Source organism: Ochotona curzoniae, unplaced genomic scaffold (genome assembly GCF_017591425.1).
Source record: "Ochotona curzoniae isolate NIBS_2020 unplaced genomic scaffold, NIBS_Ocur_1.0 scaffold_4506, whole genome shotgun sequence".
NCBI lineage: Eukaryota > Metazoa > Chordata > Mammalia > Lagomorpha > Ochotonidae > Ochotona > Ochotona curzoniae.
Window position 1 is genome coordinate 7,030,897 of NW_024467119.1, and position 18,096 is coordinate 7,048,992.

At 46.3% G+C, this 18,096-nt stretch overlaps 1 protein-coding gene across 3 annotated transcripts in view; it reads left to right on the top strand.

The window, feature by feature from the left end:
- SRP72 (signal recognition particle 72) overlaps window positions 1–16,634 on the top strand; it is a 28,270-nt gene extending 11,636 nt beyond the window's left edge. For 2 of the 3 annotated variants that reach the window (XM_040966795.1, XM_040966796.1), the window contains exons 7-19: window positions 436–560; window positions 648–705; window positions 3,047–3,178; window positions 3,967–4,095; window positions 5,434–5,506; window positions 7,593–7,657; window positions 8,750–8,845; window positions 9,408–9,511; window positions 9,638–9,715; window positions 10,409–10,546; window positions 13,950–13,987; window positions 14,723–14,882; window positions 15,398–16,634. In XM_040966795.1, coding sequence (XP_040822729.1) covers window positions 436–560; window positions 648–705; window positions 3,047–3,178; window positions 3,967–4,095; window positions 5,434–5,506; window positions 7,593–7,657; window positions 8,750–8,845; window positions 9,408–9,511; window positions 9,638–9,715; window positions 10,409–10,546; window positions 13,950–13,987; window positions 14,723–14,882; window positions 15,398–15,575 — 1,374 coding nt within the window. In that variant the 3' untranslated portion in view covers window positions 15,576–16,634. The remainder of the gene's footprint in view (window positions 1–435; window positions 561–647; window positions 706–3,046; window positions 3,179–3,966; window positions 4,096–5,433; window positions 5,507–7,592; window positions 7,658–8,749; window positions 8,846–9,407; window positions 9,512–9,637; window positions 9,716–10,408; window positions 10,547–13,949; window positions 13,988–14,722; window positions 14,883–15,397) is intronic. The other variant, XM_040966797.1, reaches the window with a different exon arrangement.
- The last annotated feature ends 1,462 nt before the right edge of the window (window positions 16,635–18,096 follow it).

The following is an 18,096-nucleotide window of genomic DNA, read 5'->3' on the forward strand; positions in this document are numbered from 1 at the left end:
GCCCAGGTACTTGGCCCATCTTTGGCTCCCCTACCCAGGAAGTTGGATCGCCAGCAGAGCTGCTAGGACGTGAACTAGTACCTTGATGTGGGATGCTAACATTGCAGAAGAGAACTTAAGTTGCTGCACCACAACACTGGCCCTTGTACTGTTTTTTTTGGTTTTGGTTTTGGTTTTTTACATATTTTTTTCATTCCGGGGTATTAGAAGGTAATGATGTTCCCAAGTTTATGCCATGTTCTTCCAGAGTTTTTTGCCCTTTTCAGTTAAAATTTTTCTCTTGCTACAATTCCTCAATTTCCGAAAGGCGATTCTGTTCTGTGGGGAAATTCAGACAGTGAGGCCTTCCTTGGATTATGTATCTTTGGATCGCTTGGCGTAGGTGTGCATCAGGCTGAAGCAGTTATGGCAGAAAGCTGTTTGCTCTTCCCATAGGACGGGGCAGAGGAGGACCCTGAAGCCGAGCTGGCCATCATCCACGGCCAGATGGCCTACATCCTGCAGCTGCAGGGGCGCACGGAGGAGGCTCTGCAGCTTTACAACCAGATCATAAAACTGAAGTAAGTCCAGTGCCAGGACGGTGAGCTCACAGTGGGCACAAGGCTTCCGACTGTTCTGTGCTTTTCACTGTCGCTTCTTGTTCTCAGGCCGACAGATGTGGGATTACTGGCTGTAATTGCGAATAACATCATCACCATCAACAAGGTGAGGAAGAACCGTATCTCCTGCATGTGTAGTTGATGCTGAGAGCAGTGCACCCCAGTTCTCCAACTCTCTTCTAGGAGTCATAGCAAAATTACAGTGGAAAGTATGATGCTCATAGTCATGATAATTCTATAAATGATATTCAGGTCGTGACCTATCCCTAGTTGGAGATTCCGAACTTAAAGTCTCCTTTTCCAAGCTTACTATAACATGAAGAATAACTGTTTATTAAATATACAGACTGTTTACCCTTTCACACAGTTTGAATCTTGGCAGGAATGTATATACAGTGTATATATACAACTGTTCATGATATGGAAATGCATATGAGGGGAAATGCTTAATGGGAGAGTCTTCAGTGAAGGAAAGATCTCTGAGTTGGCAGGTTTCAGCTGACAGTTGAAGCGAGAATGCAGTTTGCAGATTAAGCAATAGCATAAGCAGATGCACAAATGGGAGTCTGCAAAAAAGTCATGGAAATGTGTATTATGAAAAATTTCCTAAATTTAGAAATTGTTTTGCAGAAAATAGAATTCTTTTTTAATCTCATTTTTCTGTGAGCCTTCTAAAGTGCCCTTGTATGGAAAAATATTTACAATTTGTGGGAGACAAATGAAAAATGTGTAAGCTTACATATATACCAGGTAGTTAAAGAACGTGATATTGGGTGGTTTGGAAGATCTTGAAAATTCGGGTTTTGTATAATAAAGTGTCGTAACAGTTTAAGAAGACTCTAGGAATGTGTCAGATGGCGATTCAAGTATTAACAGTGTGACGTGGGAGAAGCAGCCTTGAACACTGGTTCATGCAGGGGACCATTCTGCTGTACATGCAAATAGTTTCAGATTTGAAGCTTCACATGCAGAAAAAGTGGAATTGGTTTTAGATTTTTTTTTCTTTGCTTCATCTGAGTCTTTGATACAGTTGATGTGCCAGTAAATTTGTTATTTTAAAAAGCGCTGCTTGCAAATAGATTTACAAAGCTGCAGCAGAGGCAGCTCAGAGCCCAGCTCCTCGGTAAGGCTTGCTCGAGGCAGGCAGCACTGTGTTTAGCTGACCCAGAAGTTTCATTCTGGCTTAGTTGAGAAGACCCTTAGCAAAGGAGATACAGTAGATGGAGGATGTGAGTACTTCCTGCTAAATGCAGGTCCAGAAGCAGCATGTGTGTGTTTATTGCTGAAATTTGTTTTGTGACTTGCTTACATTTTAAAAAAGAGGAACAGATTACTAAGCATTTGTCATCTAAATTATAAAAGGGCAAAGCTAGGTTTCATTCTGTCCAAAGCTAGATGTACAGTCTGTCCTGATAGGCTGTAAGATTTGTGCTCTTTCTAATTTTTGTTTAAAAGATTTATTTATTTTTAATGGAAACTGAGATATACAGACAGCAGACAGAAGGGGAGAAAGAGAAGATCTTCCATCTGCTGATTTACTCCCCAAGTGGCCCTAACAACTGAAGCTGAGCTGGTTTGAAGCCAAGAGCCAGGACTCTATGTGGGTGAGGGTCTCAAGGTCTTGGACCATCCTCCACTGCTTTCCCAGGCCACAAGCAGGGAATTGGATGGGAAGCAGGGCCACGGGGACAGGAGCTGGCATCCATATGGGATCCCAGCACATACTAGGTGAGGACTTCAGCCAATCAGCTACTGCGCCAGGCCCAACTCTAAAATTTTTTCTTCAGTGGGCTCCAACGAATAATGGAGAGATAAAACCAGAATCTTGTTCTTTGTTCCTTCTGAGCAGCTTGCTTGGTAGATCTCTTCACAACGTGTAGAAAGCTTACTTGCACTGTAGAACTTGAATTGTAGATACCTTGTTGATTTGAATGAAGAAGGAACCCAAAACAAGTTTATATGCATCTTGATTGCGAGGCACCCAACCACATATTCAAACTCACTTGTTATGTTTGTATGAAGTAAGTAATTGGAAGAGAAACAAGACCTGTAGTGTTAAAAGACCCAAAGTCTGGGCCTGGTGTGATGGCTCAGTGACTAAATCCTTGCCTTGAACTTGCTGGGATCCCATATTGTACCAGTTCATGTCTCCGCTGCTCCAGTTCCCAGCCAGCTCCCTGCTGTGGCCTCAGAAAGCAGTAGAGGATGACCCAGAACCTTGGGACTGTGCACTGTGTGCGAGACCTGGAAGAAGCTCCTGGCTCCTGGCTTCAGATCGGCTCAGCTCTGGCCACTCTCACTTGGAGAGTGAACCAACAGAGGGAAGATTTTTCTCTCGTCCCTCCTCGTCTCTGTAAATCTGCTCTTCCAATAAAGATGGAATAAATCATTTTTTAAAAATAGAATTATTAGATTCCATTCACAGTGCATGAGCTTTCCTTTGACAGGACCAGAATGTCTTTGACTCCAAGAAGAAGGTGAAATTAACCAACGCTGAAGGTGTGGAGTTTAAGCTTTCCAAGAAACAACTGCAGGCTATCGAGTTCAACAAGGCTTTACTTGCGATGTACACAAACCAGGTGGGTGACAGCCGGTGGGTTCCTGGCTGGTCCTTTTGTAACATGGCGGGGACATAATAGCTGTGTTAGTCTAGTGTATGTATGTTTTGTGTATATTTTGTCTAAAACCCATGTATGTGTCTTTTTGCTTTTTCACAATCTCATGTATGTTAGATGTAGATATTGTCTTTTTAATTATTCACACAATTCTTTGTAAAGATATGGGGTTGATGGTGTGTAAGAGCAAGAAAATATTCCTACCTTTAAATGAGACGAGTTTCTCATTACCTTATTTCAGGTCTTTCTAAATGAAAGTGGCATCATCAGAGATGCCAGGTGAATTTAAGATCCATTGTTCATTTTTTAGTGTTAATGAGATCAATGCTAACATGCATTCTGATTAAATTCTGATTCTTTCTCTTCCTCTGTCTTACTGGGAGAGTGACAGTAATGGCTTTGTTATTTGGTACTGTGTTAAATTATTCCTAATACTTTCTAGCATGAGATTTTCAAGCATTTTGTTTTAATAGCAAACGTTTCCACTGAAAGTGTTTTTACCTTTTTTTGTTTTTGCCTTTTTATTATTTAATCAGAATTCCGGCCTTTAGACACCTAGACATTGTTAGTACCTGTGCTTTACTAAGGACTTTATACATTCACAATGCAAAAATAGGTACTAGGAACCAAGTCTTGTGCCTCTGCAGTTCTTCATTTCCTGTTTTGTTTCTGCTGATTTCCCTGTTCAGCTCTTCTTTAGGATCAGTTATTGTTCTCGTTAACCAGCTTGTTTTGGGGGGACCGTTTTCCAGGCAGAGCAGTGCCGCAAAATATCTGCCAGCTTGCAGTCGCAGAGCCCTGAGCACCTGCTGCCCGTGTTGATCCAGGCCGCCCAGCTCTGCCGCGAGAAGCAGCATGGGAAGGCAATAGAACTGCTGCAGGTGAGCATGCCACCTGTCTCCCAGGAAATGTCCCAGCAGCCTTTTAGCCTTGTTTCCTTCTTGGTATGCGACAGTGACCTGTAGGCTTACAGATGTGTGGATGAGCCACTAACTAGTCCTCCACGAGAACGAAGTCCAGCGTCACTTTACTTCATTCCTGGGTTCCAACTTTTAGATAAACGTATTTCTGGTAGACCATGAAGGACACTTTCTCATTTGGAGATGCATTCAGCATGAGTTAGGGGATTTGTTTTTCAGGCTTGTCAAACTAGAAATTGCTCCATCCTCCTTTTCAGTCATATAATCTCCAGTGGGTCCCACTCCATACCTGAAACAAGTATAAGAATGCTAACTTGGTTTTTATCAATTCAAACCAGTTGTAATAACACAGATTTGAACTTCACACTGTAGCCAATGTTGAAAATTTAGACAGGATAAGATTAGGACCATCTTGGGAGGCAAAATGGCCTGGTAGGTGCCATGAGTAAGATGCACCGTTAGAGTGTCTTCAAGGAAGAAAAATAAAACCAATTCTTAGCTAACTAAAAAATGGAATTATTCAGGAGAGCAAAAGAGCTGGCATTTGCTGGTTCACACCCTCTGCCCCTCGGGCCAGAGCCAGGTCTGTGAACTCAGCTCAGGTCTCCCATGGGTGACAGAGACCCACCTGCGTGAGCCATCCCTGCTGCAAACAGGGGAGGGGGCACAGAGCTCCACACACAGCCAGGCCCCTCTGTTACAAGAGTGGGCTTCAGACCTCCCGCCCTTGGGTTGTGATCTTCATTAGTTGTATTGTTGTCATTTCAGAGCATACTTAAGATGCAGAGTGAGTGTTGAGTAAAATTTTTCCGAAGTTACACTTTTGACCTGAAACCAAAAGTTTAGGTTTTTTGGTTGTTTTTTTTTTAAGATTTATTCATTTTTATTGTTAAGTCAGATATACAGAGAGGAGAGACGGAGAGAAAGATCTTCATCTGATGATTTGCTCTCTAAGTGACCCCATTTGCTGGTACTGCTCCAATCTGAAGCCAGAAGCCTGGAGCTCCTCTGGGTCTCCCAGGCGGGTGCAGGGGCCCAAGGCCTTAGGCCGTCCATGACTGCTTTCCAAGGCCACAAGCAGGGAGCTGGATGGGAAGCAGGGCCGCCAGGATTAGAACCGGTAACCACTTGGGATCCCGGGCGTGTTCAAGGCTAGGACTCTAGCTGCTAGTACTGTATTGGGCCCAAAAATTTAGTATTTTTAAAACTAGTTTTAAAGTTTTATGTTGCTAATATAGTAGTAATTTCTAGTTGTATATATTTAATGTGTTTTTTTTCCTCCAACAAAAATACTTTCAGGAATTCTCAGATCAACATCCAGAAAACGCAGCTGAAATTAAATTGACCATGGCACAGTTGAAAATTTCCCAAGGTATTAAAAATGATAGTAATTTCCATCATTTAAAAATATTTTTAGAAGATGCATTTATTTATTTATTTATTTATTTATTTATTTGAACATCAGCGGTACAGAGTGAGCATGTGACAGAGACTTCATTCCCTTAGTGGTCGCAGTGGCTCGCGATCGGCAGGGAGCTAGATCTGAAGATGAGCTGTCAGGACTCACACCTACTCGTCCGTGGCATTGCAGCTTCCCGTGCGGAGGCTTAACTCACTCTACCACACCACCAGCCTCACTGTTCAGTATTTCTTAGCATAGCCTTTCATCCATCCTTCCTTTAGAGTTACTGCCCATTGTCTTTGAGGAGGAATAATAGACTCTGATATCATTGATGTGCTTGAGTCTTGGTGATAGAATCACTAAGATTTTGTCTATGATTTTGTGGGTTTGTCATTATTTTTGTTATTTTAAGATTTGTTTATTTGAAAGGCAGTATGATAGAGACAGAGAGGGGAGAAGGTGAGAACTTCCAACTGCTAGTTCACTTTCCACGTGGCCGGAGTTGGGCTTGGCTGAAGCCAGGAGCCAAGAGCTCAGCCTCTGTCTCCCTTGTGGGTGGCACGGGCCCAAGCAGTTGGGCCATCTTCCAGTGCTTTCCAAGGTGCGTTAGCAGGGAGCTGAATCAGAAGGAAACAGCCAGGGCTTCAGCTGGCGCCGTGCTGTGGCACGCCAGGGTTACTGTGCTGCAGCGCTGGCTCCTCTGTCTGTCATTTTTGAATGAACCTTGAACCTGGAGGTGTGCTGTCCAGTTTTGTGGCCAGTAGCCATATGTAGCTAGATTTAAATTGAATTTAGGTTTAACTTGATAAAGATGAGTGTAATTTAAATTTTAGTTTCTTATTTGCACTAACCATGGTGCAGAAGCTAAGCTAGTGGTTACCATACTGTAAGACACAGGTGTCCCTCTGCTTGTCGTGGAAAGTGGTATGGAGCGTTCATGCTCAGTGGAGGTGATAATTGGTCAGAATTTTAAGTGTTGGGATAGCTGAAATGAAGATGTCATGGGTGGGTAGGAGAATGTTGGAAATTTGGGGGAAAAGTAAAATGTCTCCTGGGTGGGCAGTGCTGGACGCTGCCAAGCCCCTGCCGCCCTTTGCCTTCCTGCCCAGTCTGCCCTCGCCCTCCTCCTCCTCCTCGCTGCTCTGTCTTCTCGCTGCTCCCCCCATCTCTTCTTTCTTTACCTAGTTTTTAGTTTCTTTTTGCAAGGATTACTTACCATTCTGAACTGACTGAGAGAGAGTCTGTCACGGGTTTTTGTTTATTTTGCTTGCAAAGAACAGCAGGTTTAAATTATGGAGTTTTGCAGTGAACAGGAAATTAGAATTTTTTTTTTAAAGATTTATTTTATTTTTATTGGAAAGGCAGATATACAGAGAGGAGAGACAGAGAGGAAGATCTTCCGTCCAATGATTCACTCCCCAAGTGAGCGCAAAGGTCGATGCTATGCCGATCTGAAGCCAGGAGCCTCTTCCGAGTCTCCCACGAGGGTGCAGGGTCCCAAAGCTTTGGGCCATCCTTGACTGCTTTCCCAGGCCACAAGTGGGGAGCTGGATGGGAAGTGGGGCTGCCGGGATTAGAACCGGCGCCCATATGGGATCCCGAGCATGCAAGGCGAGGACCTTAACCACTGCGCCACCGCGCCGGGCCCAGGAAATTAGAATTTTAACACATTTTTCTGTTGCACTAATGTCCAACATGAACATTTCCCCAGGCATTTAGGGAAGAACTCCCCACTTCATGTTCCAACTTAACAAAAGGGAAATAGAACTTAATAGACTGGAAGTTTGGAAACTGCTGGTATTGGTTATACCATTAGCATCCTTTTTTGAGTGTAAGCAAAGTGTATTCTTTAGGACCCATTTTTCTTATCTGTAAAATGAATAAATGACACTAAGCCCTGGTCCCCACAACTTGTGTGTTTAGGGATATTAGAAGATATGACTCAGGGCTATTATCCAAAGGAAGAATAGAGGGCAAAAGTAAAATTTTATATGTACTTTTTCCGCATAATATACTTTCCTTAATCTGATACTGATTTTGTTTTTAATCTCTTAAGGTAATATTTCCAAAGCATGTCTAATATTGAGAAGCATAGAGAAGTTAAAGCATAAACCAGGCATGGTGAGTTTACAAAGTACTATACAACTGGAAAAGTAGTACAATTGATTGTTTGAATGTGTGATGTTTCTTTGTATTTTAATTTCTTCTTATACCCCAATATAGTCATAAAGTAGGAACAGTAGTTGAGACCGTCATAGAGTTACCTTCTCTCTGTGCTCAGCTGTCAGAAGTGCCAGGCAGTGTGCAGGATGTTTCATTGACGGTCAGCCTCGCATGCTCAGACCTGTGTGGGCAGTTCTTCAACCCAAGTTCGTGTTAGCATGTTGTCAGTGCCATTTCAGCTAAAATACCTTAGTACCAAATTTGATTATGCGATCCCTGGGTTCGAGTCCCCGCTGCAGATGTGGAAGCAGGTCATGCTGTGGTGTGGAATAGGGGCCGTGTGTCTTCTCGGACACAGCGAGCTTGTAGCTGACGCCCATGGACCATGCACACGCACGTGCTGCTGCTTTCCTTGAAGACTCATACTTGAAGTGTTGTGCTGCAATTATTTTATATCAGGAACAAATCCATTGTATGGCTCAAGTAAAATATTTGTAATGTGTAACATCTGAATTTCTGTTTATTCTCAAGGAATTGATCCATTTTATGTATTATTATATTCTGTCAGATGTGTCAGACACTGTTCAGATCTTATCACTGAAAGCCAGCCTTGGGGGAACGCAGGCCTGCGGAGGGGCCTTCTAGCCTTAATTGATGTCCTGTTGGTTCCTGGAGACCTCTCTCATTCTTGATATTATGGATGTCTTTTTTCTGACCAGTCTGTCCAGAGGTTTTTCAGTTCACTGTTTCTCTCTGTCTCCTTTCTGTCCTTACCTCCCACTGCTCCTTCTCCTTCTCCCCTCCCTCCCAGCCCCTCGACTGACAGCCCTCCTTTTTTTTGGTAACTGTCTTCGTATTTGGAAAACGTTGCTGATTGGTTATCTAAGGAAGAAACTTCCACTGTCTAAAGTGGATTCTGAAGGATTTGGTGCTGGCAGAAAGCCTGGCCATCTTTATTTGCTATTTCCTTCATATTTTTCATTTTGAAAAAGTGTGTGCCGGGCATGAGGGAGGAATTTTACTCATGTCTTCCTACCTGTGGCTGGGCAGGTGTCTGCGTTAGTGACCATGTACAGCCATGAGGAAGATATTGACAGCGCCATCGAGGTCTTCAGCCAAGCTATCCAGTGGTATCAGACCCATCAGGTAAGTAAGGAGGTAGACCGTGAAGGAGACAGGTGTTTGAGCTCATAGTGTGTGATTGCACGCGGGAGAGTGCCTCTCCCCCTGCTGGGGAGCCCTGGCTGGTAGTTACTGCTATTGGAACGGTAGTACATGAAATAATTGTTGCTGTGTCTGTGTCCTGGGAGCATCGTGCCTCATCCGGTGTGGGGCTCTGCAGTGCCTGGGTCCGTCTCGGGCATACGCCTCCCCAGGTGCCATCTGCACTGTTTTCACTGTTGGTGGCGGGAAGGCTTCAGCGGTTGGGCAGTGTTGTGAGGTTTGAGAATTACAGCAGAGTGTCTAAGGTTTGGTTATTGGTGTACATTTCTAGCCAGTGACAGCCTTAGCAGAGCTGGGTGTGCTACACATTCATAACTCGGGGATTACTTGTACGAGCCTGTCTCCCCCCGTGTGTGTGTGAATGATCCTGTCGTTTCAGGCATATGTGGAATTTAACGAATTGATGCGTTCTGAAGGTCACATAAGTGTCGTTTCATTGACTCGATAATTACCTTTTTCTTTTTCCCCTTTTTCTTGAAACTAGCCCAAATCTCCTGCTCATTTGTCCCTGATCAGGGAAGCTGCAAACTTCAAACTCAAATACGGGCGAAAGAAGGAGGCGATCAGCGACCTGGAGCAGCTCTGGAAGTAAGCAGAGGGGCGAGGCAGGCAGCCACGTTCAGTGCTGTTCTTAGTTCTGAGGGGCTTATTTACTTGTCTGTGTGACTTCCAGTTTTACACACTGTTCAGTAACTTCCTTATTTCTTCTTTTAGACAAAATCCAAAAGACATTCACACCCTGGCACAGCTTATTTCTGCTTACTCCCTGGTAGATCCAGAGAAAGCAAAGGCGTATCCTTTCGACGTTGTGGTTAACAACTACCCCGTAGGGCACGAGAACTCAGCCCATTCCTGTTTTCACTGGGCTTGGAACCAGCGAAACCTTCTAACTAGTAAAGTCCAAAGTAAAAATTTATGCTCCGTATCATTGGAGAATGTAGTGATCGATACAGCGTTTGATCCAGAAAGGGGGTCAGGGGGAGGAAACAACAGTGTGTATTCCTCCAAGTTCAGGTTCAGCAGCCAAGGAAATCGTGGCTGTTAGGTGGGTGGTTGTTCATGACTCTCCTTCGTTCCTCTGCTTGAACTCTGTGGTCCCGTGCTCATCCCAGACAGTCCCGGCTGACCAGGGGACTCGGTGTCTTCATGGGCTGAGCCTGGATCCTATGCGGTACCTGATGGGAGTGTGTTCCTGGTACTGGGTAGGGTGGGAAATGCAGCCCCCAGCGGTCACAGCCGCCTCGGAGAGCGAGTCTGTGTGGGTGGGTTTGGTGGTAGTTGTAGAAAGGGGCTTTCATAACACCAGCACCTTGAGCTGTAAGGGGCAGGTGCCGAGATGGTGGCTTCTTTCAGAACACGTGCTACCTGACAGGACAGAAGGAAGAGCGTGGTCTGCTCTTGAAAGGCGGGCTTTTTCCTCTGTGTGTGGATGCATCAGCAGACGTGGCGTTTGCGCTATGTTCCTGAGCTCCTGCTCCTGCCCAGTCTCAGCGAACACCTGCCCTCATCGGACAGCATGTCTCTCAAGGTGGATGTTGAGGCTCTGGAGAATTCCCCTGGTGCCACGTACGTTCGGAAGAAGGGCGGCAAAGCTACTGGAGACAGTCAGCCGAAGGAGCAAGGGTGAGGCTTTCGCTGTGACATTCTCTGCCATCCTAGGTCGTGCAAGAATGAAAGCTCGTTCCCAGAAATGGCTCGGGACCAAGCGTAGATCTCCTGCGCTGCTCTCCCTTCTTTTTGACTTTGCCCACTTCTTGATTCTTGCTTTTCCTCTTACTGTAGCCCAAAGTGAACCTCTGGCATCAGTGTATCCTTCCCAGTCTTTCTCTTTGTGTTTGCACGTACAAGTAGTTTGTTTCCGGTTTTGTTTTTATATATGGAATGGGGATTATTTTCGCATTCTTCCTATGAATAATATCCCTTAATCTACATGTCCCCTACTTTACCTGTAAGATACTTAGACACATTTAGGGCGTCTCTGTTTTCCTGAACTAAATCTCAAACGATTTATTCTTATTTGGAGAAAAGATAAGCCAGTCTTGTTTACTGTTCAGAGATCAAATTCAGATACTTTGCTTGTTTCCCCACTGCTTTCTTCAAAGCACAGCAGAGCCCTGAGGTGCAGCATTTAAGGTTATTTTTGAATCAGGGTGAGCACAGCATGGAGGGGGTGGAATACTCAGTTCTAGCTGATTGACTTCCTTCATTATATGAGCACGCTTGTAATACAGTTTTTTTAAAAGATTGATTTATTGTATTGGGAAGGCAGATTTACAGAGAGGAGACACAGAAAGATCTTCTGTCTGCTAGTTCACTCCCCAAATGCTACAATGGCCAGAGTTGTGCCAGTCAGGAGCCAGGAATCTCTCCCAGGTCCCCCACACGGGTGCAGGGTCCCAAGGCTTTGGGCCATCCTCGACTGCTTCCCCAGGCCACAAGCAGGGAGCTGGATGGGAAGTGGAGCTGCCGGGATTAGAACCAGTACTCATATGGGATCCCGGGCGCATTCAGGGCAAGGACTTTACCCACTAGGCCACCGCGCCAGGCCCAGATCTTCGTTCTTGTTTCACTCCCCAAGTGGCCACAATGGCTGGAGTAGAGCCAATCTGAAGCCAGGAGCCCTGAGCCTGTTCTGGGTCTCCCATGCAGGTTCAGGGTCCCCAGACTTTGGGCCATCCTTGACTGCTTTCCCAGGCCACAGGTAGGGAGCTGGATGTGAAGTGGAGTTGCCGGGATTAGAACCGACACCCATATGGGATTCTAGCACATGCAAGGGCAAGGATTTAACCAGTAAGCTACTGTGTCAGGCCCCAAACTTTTCAATCTTAACACTGTATTTTCGGTGGGTATCTGTATCTTAGCTGACTTTTGGGCACATTGGTTTGGTTTCTTTAGAATATAACTATGGAATGAGTTTATACTGGATGTTGTCCACAAAATAAAACAGAAAAAACCTGTGTAAGCAGGGCTTGCAGTGAAGGCACAGCTGCCAGGCAGGGAGGGGTGCACCTGTCCCATGGAGGTGGCAGGAAGGGCTGAGGGGAGGGGAGGAGCAGGAGGGGGTGAGGTGGCAGAGTGTGAACCCTGGCAGAGAACCTTTGGTCATGGCTGTGGAGTGTCATTTAAAGGGAGAGCATTTAAACTTGCAAAGTGTAGGTGAAAGGTGAGGCATCTGTAGGAGGCTAACCTTCAGCCTGTAGCGCCAGTATCCCATTGGGTACCAGGTCCAGGGCACCTGCACCCATGTGAAAGATCCAGAAGAAGCTCCAGCTCCTGGCTTTGGATCAACTCAGCTCTGGCCACTGCAGCCAACAGATGGAAGATCTCTCTCTGTCTCCTCTAACTCCATCTTTCAAATAAAAATAAATCTTTAAAATAAATAAATGAGATACAGCACTAAAATAAGACACCATGCATTGTAGTTCTTTGTTTCTGAGGATTTTATTTATTTGAAAGAGCTCTTCCATCCACTGGTTCATTCTCTAAATGACCACAACTGCAAACCCTGGGCTCAACCAAAGCCAGGAACTAGGAGCTTCTGGGTCTCCTCTGTGGGTGCTTTCTGAGACACACCAGCAGGAAGCCGGATGCGAAGTGGGACAGCCAGGACTTGAAAGGCGTCCCCCTTGGATGCTGGCCCCGCAGGCTGCACTTCAACCTTTCACACCACAGCCTGCCCCTGTAGTTGTTCTGCAGATTCTGAAGGAACTCTTCGTAGTTCAGTGTTTTTACAGAGTGAATCTTTGGCAGAAATTGTTGCTGTTTCATGTTTTGAGTGAGCTCTTTTCTAGTTCTCATAGAAACATTTCAAATGAGTATATTCAGAAGGAGTTTTTCCTCCTGTATTCCTTTTTTCACCATGAATTTCGGATGAGTTGATGTTGAAATGTTTTCTTTGTTTTTCATACCCATTTCAACACTTGCACATCTTTGGGCTGTTTGTTCTGTTTTGTTTTGTTTTTAGGGTGGTAGTGGGGATTGTCATTATAATTAGTAAAAGCTTTACTTAAGGGCCTGGTGCAGTAGCCTGATGGCTAAATCCTTGCCTTGCATCTGGTTCCCATATGGGTGCCGGTTTGTGTCCCGACTGCTCTATGTCCCATCCAGCTCCTACTTGTGGCCTGGGAGAGCAGTTGAGGACTACCTAAAGCCTTGGGACCTGCACCCGCATGGGAGACCAGGAAGAAGCTCCTGGCTCCAGACTTCAGATCGGCTCAGCTCTGGCTATTGTGGCAACTTGGGGAGTGAACCAGAGGGTGGAAGCTCTTTCGGTCTCTCCTTATTGCAGTAAATCTGCCTTTTCAAGAAAAATAGATATTAACCAAAAAAAAGCTTTACTTCAATAGATTTTGTTTGTTTTCTTTGAAAGGTAGAAATGCAGATCTCCCGGTTGCTAGCTTGCCCCCATAAAGCGCAATAGCCAGTATTGGGCCAGACCAAAGCTGGGGCCTGGGAACACAGCCAGGGTCTCCCTCGCGGATGACAGGGCCCCAGCCCCTGGAGCCGTCACCTGCCACCGCCCAGGATGTGTCCACGCAGGGAGCTGGGGAAGTAGTGGAGCCGGACTCAAATGTAGGTACTTAATATTCCAAGTAGTGGCTTGCCCACTGCCCCAGATTTTTACTGCTTTTTGTAAAGAATAGTCAACTCACAAGAGTCAAAATACAAACTTAGTTTTTCATTGGAAAGGCAGATTTACAAAGAGAAGGAAAGAGAAAGATCTTCAGTCCGCTGGCTCACTCCCCGAATGACTGCAACGGCCGGAGCTGAGCTGTTCCAAAGCCAGGAGCTTCTCCCGAGTCCCCCACATGGTGCAGGGACCCAAGGCTCTGTGCAGTCTGCTGCTTTCCCAGGCCACAGGCAGGGAGCTGGATCAGAAGTGCAACAGATCTCTCCCCATTTCTCCTCTCTAACTCTGCCTTTCAAATAAATATAAGTAAGCCTTTTAAAGGACCAGCTCGCTCTATTGTGCATACTTAGTGCTCCATAAACACCTTATCACAATGATAATTTCTTCTCTTTATAGACAGGGAGATTTGAAAAAGAAGAAGAAGAAAAAGAAGGGTAAGACTTTTTTTAAAATCTTAAATGTCTTTCTAAAAATACTTGAGTTTAACCCTGTCTAGAAAGCTTCAGGCATAATGCTGTCTCTTTTATCTTTGAACACGTACTTTTAAGTGTTACATGTTTGACAGCCAGCTGTCTACTTCTTCATCCCTCCCAAATGTCCCTCAGACATGTGGGCCTAGACCAAGCCAGGTCAGAAACCAGGAACTCCATCCAGGTGTCCACCTGGGTGGCAGAGACTGAACCACTTAAGCTGCCCTTTCTGCCCGCATGGGACAGTCTGGAGTGAAACTCGGGCGTTCCAGCATGGGATGTGGGCTCTCCGCAGAGCGTTAACGCCCAGCCAGCTGCGTGCCTGCCCCTCAGCGTTTGTAACCAGTGGGACTGATTGTCCCTTCACGTGATGAATGACTTCTCCCAGCTTCCTCACATTAGAACTGCATACTCTTCTTGCAGTGATTCGTCTGTTGGTCAGCAAGAACTCTTCCCCTCTTGGGGATATGCATGAACTGTTAGGTAGTGTGTCTCTGTGGAATTTTTCCCTTAGGGGCTCTGAATTTCACATCCTGCTTAAAAATGAAGTCCTTCCCCCGTCTTACCCGCCAGAGGAAACAGATGAAGACTTCTCGGATACCTTCCAGTTCAGTGTTAACTCCTAGGGCTATGTCCATGGTTTAACAAACTGCCGTAAAGATACCATGAGTACATCTCTGCTTTTTAATTGTTACCCAGGAAAACTGCCCAAGAACTATGACCCCAAAGTGACCCCAGATCCAGAAAGGTGGCTGCCAATGCGAGAACGCTCTTATTACCGTGGAAGGAAGAAGGGCAAGAAGAAGGATCAGATTGGCAAGGGGACCCAGGGAGCCACTGCGTCAGCTGCGTCGGAACTGTACGTCCCCGCCCGCGGCTGGGCGCCCTTGCTCGTGCTTGCCCATGGCCTCTGACACTCCTTTGCCTCTGTTAGCGCAGTCTGCTTGTGCACTTAAGCAGGCAAGCATAGTCATATCTGTGGCAAGTGCTTGCAGTATGCTTAGGTAGAAGAAAAATACACTTCTGCTTTGATTGTATTGTAAGCACTAAAACTTTTATAGAGTGTTAGTTGCAAAAAGAATATACTCGGTTATCCAATTAACTGTTTAGATAAATATTACTGGGAAGAAATACTGAAAAATATTTAACTATTAAATATTTAACATTTTTCCACTCCTGTAAAAATTGGCTTCTTATAAAACAGTAAAAGCTCTATTCAAAAGAAAAACGGGCACTGGGGACCCACAGGAGGAGGTAGAAGGTATGTGGGAGGGATCTAGGTGTGTGCAGGGGCATCCTTATCCAGACCTGCTTTACCATTTCCTTTGGTTGAACGTGCATGTGACCAAAACTTCCCTGGCCTGGTTATTTCAGGGATGCCAGTAGACCTGTGAACAGCCCGCCCACCTCCCCGAGACCCGGCAGTGCAGCGGCGGTGTCCGGCTCCACGAGCAACATCATCCCGCCCCGACACCAGAAGCCTGCGGGAGCACCGGCAGCCAAGAAGAAGCAGCAGCAGAAAAAGAAGAAAGGCGGAAAAGGCGGCTGGTGAAGAGAGCGCTGGGTTTTCACACTGGTCTCAGAGACGCTGGGGATGCAGTGAAGGACACGGCGGGAAGCGCCCAGCTCCCCCTCCAGCCCCGCGGTTTCATGCCGTCGTTTCTTGGGCATCAAACAGGAAACCATGGTTTTGAGATCCCCCTGGCCCTCCGGTGGATGTCCCCCACCCCCAGGTTTGCACCGATGATGACTGAGAACGATTGACGTCTGTCCGCTGCGGTGTCTTTCGCATCCTTTATCTGTGTGCTGATTGGCTCTTTCGGGTTCACAAACAAGGCATATTATGTATGGTTTCCCATGATTCAGACAGAAGCTATTTCAGCTAGAGTCAGAAGACACTTGTTCCCACTTTAAATTATGTCTTAGGAGGTCCTAGGGGACTGAAATGAGAATCTTCTGAGCATTCCAAGTACCTGCTTAGAAATACCATGTGTTCAAGAGGGACCTATTAAAACATTGGTGTTCCTGACTTCATCGAGTGGCCACAAGGAATCATTTTAGCCCTAGCTATACATCCTTTCAGATGATTCTAGAATAGGAGCTCCTTTTTACGTATGCATTTGTATGTACATATGGCTCCTTGGTGCCCCATTGGGTTTTCAGATTATGTTAACGTGCTGGTGTAACATCGTAGAAGACTGCAAGGAAGATCATCAGTGTTGCAAGAAGCTAACTCCTAGACCCCACGCTCTGAGCTGAAGTGGGTGAACCGTCTGTCCGAGGTGTGACTGCCCCCTCAGGAACACGGACATGACCTCATTGCGCTTGGAGGGAAGCGCTACCAGGCAGCGTCGGGAGCTCACAGACTGCTCCACTCCCTTTCCTGTTAGGGTTGTGTCCACTCGTGACCCTTTTGAAAGTAATGAAGAATTTGACGGTTGATTTGTGGTCTAAGTGCTGCCTTGTTTACAAGCCACCTTCACGCTGAGCACACGGGAGCTGCCCCAGTGAGGGCTCTGTCCAGGCTGCCCAGGCCGTTCGGGACTTACCAGTGTTTCCTGTGACGAGATGACTGTCCTTGTCAATAAAGGTTGCTGTGTTTGACTCTGCACACATCTGTGGCTTCTTGGTTGAGTGTTTAGCAAGGTCTCCCCAAAAGCCCTGCCTTTGGGTTAGTGTGCCGAGAGCCTGCGTGCTCAGACCCTCGAGGCCGAGCTCTCGGGACGGCCTGCTAGGTGTCACAGGTGCGTATGCCTTCCGAATTATAATGCAGTCACAAAGTTGTTCATAACTTTGTTATCTAGCACTCCATTAAATTTTGTGTAGGGTTTTTTGTGTGTGTGGGGTGGGGGGTGGTTTTTTTTTTTTTTTTTTGGTTAGCTAAACAGCAGGATCCCATCAATACAATGTTTGACCCAAGGCCCAACAGTGAAATTTACACTTTGTCATTGTTAATTGGCTGCCATGGATATTACTAGGTCATTGTTACCTCACTGAAACCTCAGTGGAAATAAAATCTAATCAGATGAAGTGTAAGACACCTACTTGAACTTTTTAGTTAATTCCTCCTTTGTAGGGGCTCTTTAAGCAGCGAGGTACACACTTGGCATGCTTGTGTGAGGGTGGGGCATGGGTGGGGCAGGGTGACCCAATAAGGACACCTCTGTTCACTGTGACGCTTGGAAGAAATAGTCCACCTGTGAACATGGACTAAGGGACAGGTGTCAGCATGTTTATCAGGGCCTTCTAGTTACTATAGTATTTAAAAATTACCTCCTTCCCCTCCCAGCAAAGCCACAAATGGGTAGAATTGGCTTGAGAGAAGCTGTATTACACCCTGCTAAACACCATGTGTAAACGCAACTAGGTGGTTTTAAACGCTGTCAAGCACAGCATTTTCAGGATTACTGGAAACAGCTAACTTAAAACAACTGCACCTTCTGGAACCTGCCGGCCAATCGCTGTTGCTTCAAGGCTATTTGAAGCAGATAAGAAATTCAGCTTCTTACGTGTTGAGGGGGGAAAAAGGCTTGTTGGGGGCAAACTGGACCACTCAGGCTTGCCAGCAGCCGTGACACTCACATGGTACATATATATCTGAGGCTTTGGGGCTTTTCTGTTTCCACGTTTAGTCTCACTTTATTTGGGAAAGCTCTTCCATCTTTTAGTTCTCGCCCCAAATGGCAGTATCAGGCAGGGCTGGACCTGGTGCAGTCTGGGACCCCAAAGCAGCCCAGTGTGTGGCAATGACAAGGGACAGCTGCCGGGCACAGCGGCCTTGACTCAATCAGGTGCGGGGACACTGGGTGCCCCGGCACTGGGCGCCACCTCGCCTCGCTCCCCGCAACAAGCATTTAGGAGTACAGTGGTTCGCAGCCCTCCGGTCCCCGTAGAGGCGGGAGGTCATCCTTCCAGGTTAGAGGCCCAGGCAGTCGCTCCGAGAGCCGCGTTGTAACTAGAGCCGCGCCTGGAGACGCTTTCCGACCCGCAGCTCGGGCTGTCCTGCGGGGCGGGGCGTGGGGGGGCCTGGGTCCGTTAGCCTGGGCGCCTAGCAGGCCGTCAGCACTCTGCCG